Source organism: Nanorana parkeri, unplaced genomic scaffold (genome assembly GCF_000935625.1).
Source record: "Nanorana parkeri isolate BGI_ZX_2015 unplaced genomic scaffold, ASM93562v1 scaffold132, whole genome shotgun sequence".
NCBI classification, from domain to species: domain Eukaryota; kingdom Metazoa; phylum Chordata; class Amphibia; order Anura; family Dicroglossidae; genus Nanorana; species Nanorana parkeri.
In genome coordinates, this window is record NW_017306400.1 from 1,313,560 (window position 1) to 1,320,410 (window position 6,851).

General features: G+C 40.1%; 1 protein-coding gene across 1 annotated transcript in view; it reads right to left on the reverse strand.

The window, feature by feature from the left end:
* CFAP54 (cilia and flagella associated protein 54) overlaps nucleotides 1-6,851 on the reverse strand; it is a 250,519-nt gene that overhangs the window by 47,110 nt on the left and 196,558 nt on the right. The window contains exons 55-56 of the mRNA XM_018553872.1: nucleotides 3,933-4,065; nucleotides 466-623 (exon numbers count right to left, since the gene is read on the reverse strand). Of these exons, the coding sequence (XP_018409374.1) occupies nucleotides 466-623; nucleotides 3,933-4,065 (291 nt within the window). The remainder of the gene's footprint in view (nucleotides 1-465; nucleotides 624-3,932; nucleotides 4,066-6,851) is intronic.

Here is a 6,851-nt window from a genome sequence, read left to right on the forward strand (position 1 = left end):
CCCCCCCCCCCAAAAAAAAAAATCCCATTAATTTCTATGGCCCTGTTCACATCTGAACGTTTTGTCGCAATAAGCAAAACACCTGTCCCTGGAAAAATTACATAAGCTTCATTTTGGCCTATTACAGCTCGGTTTGGCCCCATAGACTCAATAGGAAATGTGCTACTGCCATTAACATCGATGAGCTAGAATCTGCTCACAAAAACGTGCAACTTGATTGATGCGCATAAACTGCACGTAAAAACGCAAAAATCGCACAAAAAACACATGTAGAAATGTGCAAAATGCTATAGGGTTATTGGCTAGATGTGAACTCAGCCTAATTGAGGATTTGGTTGAATAAACACAAGATAACGTATTAAATGGTTATAAGTGTTATCCTAGGCACAGATCAGACCCAGGCTTGAGATATTACAATTCCCTTAAAATAATATAATAATAGGCATAAAGTATTACAGAATGTACCTGCAGAAGAAGCTGAACACCTCGTTTGGGATGCCTCTCTTGAATATCAAGGAAAGCTGCTTGTAGCATAAACTGAGCCTGAATCTCATAGTCATTGAGTGTTTCCGACTCTACAATGCCCTCAGTTATTAGAGCTGAGCCATCAAGCATGTCTTGATCTAGAACAGATGAATAAAAATGTTATTTTCCCATAACGGCAATCTTGTTTTGAAAACAATACATCTGTCAGTACACTTGGATACTGTCAGTAAAGTGTAACATTAATGGCACAGAACTGTCAAGCATAGAAGGGGAGAGAGGAGGTTAAATTTGATCATTCAACAAATAACCAGACAGGAAAATTCAGCCAGCTGTACGGTTAAAAAGAATACTCCTGTAGAATGAAGGCATAGTTTTCCATTACACATTACTAATTGCAGCACATGTATAAAATGTCCTACTTTCTAGTAGGCTTGTCAAAGCAAGGTATACTTAGAAAGAAAGACCCTAATACAGATCATGTGTGGAATCAGTAAGCGACAGAGATGTCAACATTTGCCACTGTATCCTGTGTTAGCTCTGGAGAATTAATTCCCAGAAGAATATTGATATAAAAGGGAAGATTATAAGAATTTCAGATAACAAGGTTGGAAAAGCAGGAAAGAAAAAAATACACTATAGAAATGTAGGCTTTCCATTCACAGGCAGCGTTGTTTGACATTTGTTTTAAATGCTATCAGAGCTAACAGTTAACGGAGTGTTTCCAAACATCAGTCATTTACTGTCATGCTCTTTGCCATGTCTACAAGCAACCTGTGATTTTTGCACTATTCACAAAACCTTAATAATTTCAGCAGGATGTGTTTCTCCACCCTGTTCCCTCCTACTTCACCTTGTTTTCCTAACAGTACCAACCACACTACTTTCCAAGGGAGCCAAATCTAATCAGAACACAGTTTACTCTAGAATGGCCAATGAGCTCCAAGAAGCAGACAATTCTTGTCAATTGTAAAAATTACTAATGATTAAGGTATGACTAAGGAAATCATCCACATTTCCTCCCATCCAATAGCTAAAAGTCTGTACCTTGGTACAGAAAATGGTTGGTAGGAAGACTCTGCAAGTTTTCACGATACACGGATGGCAGTTGCAATGCTTTACAGGCTCCAATGCAAAAAAAACCCCCAAAAAACAATAAATGTTCATATTTCTTTTATGTGAATGTGTATGCATTTATTAATTTTTGTAAAAGGCAGACTTTGCCTTTATATGTGTGCAAAATATTAAAAATATTGCTCTGACAGTGAAAAGGTTAGGATTCTGCAACAACTTCAGAAAATTGAATGAGGCATTAAAGTTTGATGCTTACCCCATGCCAAAGGTTGACAAACTCTTTGAGAGGTTGGATCTAACTAGATTCCTAACCACCCTTTACCTTACTAGAGAATATTGGCAGGTGCCACTAATGGAGAGAGCAAAAGAAAATACAGCATTTGCTACCCTAAAAAGTTCTCTTAAGCAAATTCAAACGCCAATTGGTCTACAGGGAACTCCTGCAAGATTTCAGTGAATGATGGGTAAAATCCTTAGGCTGCATTTTTGCAGCCGCCTACTTGATGATGTAGCAGCCTTTAGCATTGATTGGGAGAGTCATCTCCTCAGGGCACCTGCCATCCAGAACTCAATGTGAGAAGCAGGCTTAACAACAAATCCACAAAAATGAGCCACAGGTCTGGATGAGGTACAATACCTTTGTAAACCATTGGGAAGGCCTGATAAAACCCCAAATAGAGAAGGTGAGAGCAATTAGGGACTGGTCCATTCCTGTGAGCAGGATGCAGGTTATAACCTTCCTGGGCATTGAAAGATACTACAATAAAGTACTGGTTAGATAATGTACTATCAATAGACAGTTCATTATGAATTTGGCCACCATAACATCATCTTTGACCAATCTGACCAAATGGAAAAATGCTATATTGAGTAACTTGATTCCCAATGCAAAAAAAGCTTTTCACAGTCTGAAAAAGACCCTTTGTCAAGAGCTGATGATAGTAGCACCAGACATTCAGACAGAGTTCTTATTCTAGACTGATGCTGCCAGTGTAGGCTAGGGGGCTTTTTTGTGGCAAGTGATGAGTGGAGAAGAGCATCCAGTGGTTTATTTGAAATGAAAGCTGACTACAGTCAATAGGAAGTATAGCAGTGTAGAGCGAGAGTGTTTAGCTATTATATGGGCACTGGAGGCTTTATCTACTGGGCTGTCGCTTTAGACTGATAACAGACCATGCTCCTCTACAATGAATGACCCAGGCCACAGAAAGAAAACCAAGGGTCACCCACTGGTTCCTGGCTCTCCAAGATTTCTCTTTCAAGTTTGAGCATCAGGCTGGTCCTAGTCAGAAAAATGCAGCGTCCTTAAAGCACACTGTTTGAAAGCTGCTGATCAAACTCAAAGGTTTAAACATAGGGATTGATAATGTGACAAACACCCCCTTTGGGTCCAGGGCAAATGGGTGGATGGAGTTTACCTACTGCCTAGACAGTTGCGTTTTATCAAATAAGCTTGTGGCATAGTGTTTTTTTTATCCTTGGCAGAAAATAAAATAAATAAACAATGACAATGAATGAAAGAAAAAAAGGTCTCAATAAAAATTACAAAAGACACAAATCACTGCAAGGAAAAAGGGAAGGGGGGTGGTAGGCTTGCGGGTACGCTTGTTGCTCGTACAGAAAAAAGAAAGAAAAAAAAAAAGGACTGTTGAATTTACAGTATAGCACAGTATCTCCCTATACAGAATTGTCAGCTATACCTAACAGCCAACATCTCAGTGTAAGAAGTGAATGCTGTACATGGATAATGCCTGAACAAAAAGACTCATCCTTCTGAAGAGAAAATGCAAAATGAAGGCATTGTTAAGGCTAAGTACTGTGCTCTCGGTGAGAAGTAATAAATAACTGTAAGTGTACTTAACATGAAGAAATATGCTAGGTCAATTTTTACTATTTCTGTTACAATACATTGTGACTGCATGTTTCAGCAATGCACAATTTGAGAGTCTCAGCATTGCCATTAGGAGAGAGGTAAGCATTTTCTACAGAAAGTAGGTATCAGAAAAATCAAAACCAATGGTTCACAACCTGTGAAATCCGAATAAAGTTCCAGAACCAGACAGTACCAGTCCTGAGCCGCAGATTTTCTATAAGCATATAAAAAATTTTGTTAACAGAGTAATTATGGACCAACTTTTGGAGCTGCAGATGCAAGCAGTCGAATTACTAATCTACATAATATGCCTGTATGTTTAAAAGCAAATACTGTAAACTGTCTTGTTAAGACTATCAATGAATCAACATATAATAAATACGTATGTTAAATGTATTACATACCGTTAAATAATTGAAGAATTCAAATGGCTGCTAAATAGTTTTCTCTTTAAAGGAGAACCTGAATCTGAGAGAGTTAACTACTGTAGGCAGTACTGTACCTTTTATTGCTAAGCCCCGAATCTGCTTTACAAGACTTGTGACAAGGGCAAGACGACATCGCAGCCATGTGTGCATGTTAAGGCGTTCCCTGGCTTCTGAAACACCAGGCTGAATACCAGTGTGGTTATTGGTCTGAAAAGGATTGAAAGAAAATGGATGGTTAATTGGTTACACTAACACAGAAGATTTTTACAAATATTTAATCAAAAAGTGTATTTGCTGGAAGGGAGTTTATTGTGTTTTGTGTTTAGTGTGTGTGTGTGTGTGTTTACATTAAAATAAATTTAAAAAATATATATATATTTATTTAAAAGATTTGAAAGATTTAACCGCACAGAATAGTACAATCCTAAAACAAGCCATAGCATTGAAGGGAAATATTAAAATAGTCCTGTTCAAGAGTTTGCATATCCATTATTCTTAATATTGTGTATTGCTACATAAGCATCAATAAGAGCTTGCAGCCTTTAGTGATAGTTGTGAATAAGGCCCCTTCCTCATATGGTAAAGCTGCCCACCCTTGGCAAAAAATCCTCCAGGTCCTTGGAAACAGCTGTTTAGAAACATGAGAATTGTATGTGTTTGGGAGAAAATGTAAAACAATGCTTTGCTGGGCAATGTATATTTGTTTGCTCTGGATTCATTATTGAACAAAAAGTTTGAGAGTTTAATACTGTAACTCCAACATTTTCTGATTATATTCTGCTTTCATCTTGCCATCAATTTTGACTAAACTGTCTCTGCCGTTGTAGCCAAAACAGTACAGATGCACCTCCATGCTTGCTGCACAAGAAGGTTGTTGTGCTTTTTTTCAAAGGCCTTGGTGACTCCTCTCCAAACATAACATTTATGGTAGGAATGCACCAAAATGACATTTTTAGACCAAAACCGAAAGTAAAAAATTCGCAGGCCGAATCCAAAACGTAAATTACTTGTTTTACCCAACCTTTTTTTAATAGGGCATACCGGGCACTTGCCCGTACGAACACAATCTCCCTGATTGTGTTCGGGCCGGCTCGGCTCAGCCCACTAAGTCCGATGGCCAGCTCTGACAGCTCGAGTGATGAAAGAGCACAGAGCGGCCAGGCTGAACACAGAGTAGGGCTGCCCCGCCCCCATCACCAGCCGACATCAGCCTGAGCCAGGGGGGGACTGTGTGCAGGACACTGCACTGTGAACGAAGATCACAGGACACGGAGTGTGAGCTGACAGGAGGGAGGAGGTTAACTATTGCTGTGCCAGTAAGTTGCTTTAAGATCCTTATGTATATCTATAATTAATGCAGTGAAGTCCAAATACAGGGTGCTCAATGCTGACTGCTTTATTAAAGGTTGAAAAATGCACAATGCAAATATACAGTATATCAAAATGAAAAGCATTTAGGCGATTTGCATTCAAAGTCTTGATCAGTCTGGGATCTGCAGGTGACGCCTGTAAAATTGGGGGACATGGGACCAGCTCCCTTGTGGTAGCAGGTATCTTTTAGCCTCACACATCTTAAAGTGACATTAAAGTTAAACTTTTTTTCCCCCTTCCCAATCCTACTGTAGGGACTTACCTTAAAGGATGTCTCTTAGGCCTCATTCACATGAGAAACAGCCGGCACGCACAGCCCCGTGCTGCGCGCACGGCCATATCAGGCAGCTCCTGAGTACGTGGCCGTATGCCACCCTATGCTCACCCACCCTGCACGTCTGTGCGGGTACTCGTACCCTGACAGGATGGATCCTGTCTGCTTCCAAGACGGGACACCTGCACCCATACGGACCACTGCGCAGAGCGGGACTTTTGGTGACACTGCCGCACGGCCCACTTGGCCTGGCAGCTGGTTCGGCTAGGGTGTTTTGTTGCGTCAGTGCAGCAAAAATGGCCAACATCTTACAAGCCTAACTATATACATATACACACACACACAGTATATATTTATATATATATACACATATTAGGAATGCACCGATATATCGGACGTCCAAACATATCGGCCAAAATGGCACTTTTAACATAATGCCGAAAGTGCCATTTTCTGGCCGATACAGCCGTGCATCCATTCTTTCTCTCCTCCCCGCTAGGCACTGCTTTTTGTCCCAGCAGGGAGGAGAGAAACTGTCACAGGCGGCCGAGCGCTGCGGGAGGAGAGTGCTGTAAGCGGCCAGAGTCTCTCCTCCCACACCGCTCAGCTTCCTGTCACAGATCAGTGGAGAGCAGTGTGGGAAGAGACGGTCAGTGTGGGAGGAGACGGATAAAGTATGTTTATTATATCCTCAATTATGATAATCTGCATCACCTACTGTTCATTCATGATTGTGGTTATAGTAAACATACCATGTTCTCAAGTTATGAATGAACAGGAACACTCAGTATAGAGGATTCCTGTTCATTTATGACAGGGGCTACAGAAAAAGATATTGAGGACTCTGTGTTCTCAATCTCTTTTTCTATTTTAAAAGGGAAATATGAGGGGTCTGTCTAGACCACTCATATGTCCCTGATGCTCCTAAAAGTAAAGTAAAAAATACAAATATTTAATAAAAAATGAATAAAAATAAATATTCAAAAATTAAAAAGTTTACAAAAAATAAGATATTACATTTTTTTAGAAAGTTAAAATAAAAAACATTTACGGTTTCGGCCTGACATTTTTTAAAGTTTTCGGTTTCGTTTCGGTTGTGAAATTTACAGTATATATAGGGGCAGATACTTCCCTTACAGCCCTTGCTGTTAAAAGGCAACGGGTGAGAGACAGAGAGGGGAGTGTGGAGCGGAGAGACAGAAAGTTCTGTGTGTGGCTGCTCAGAAGCAGATGGACTTTGTATAGGTGAGAGCACCCAAACGCACAAGGCTGTGCAATATTGTGGAAGGACTTTTGCGTTCAATTTTATGTTTTGCTGAAGAAAGCCTATTATGTTACCGTTCTACTG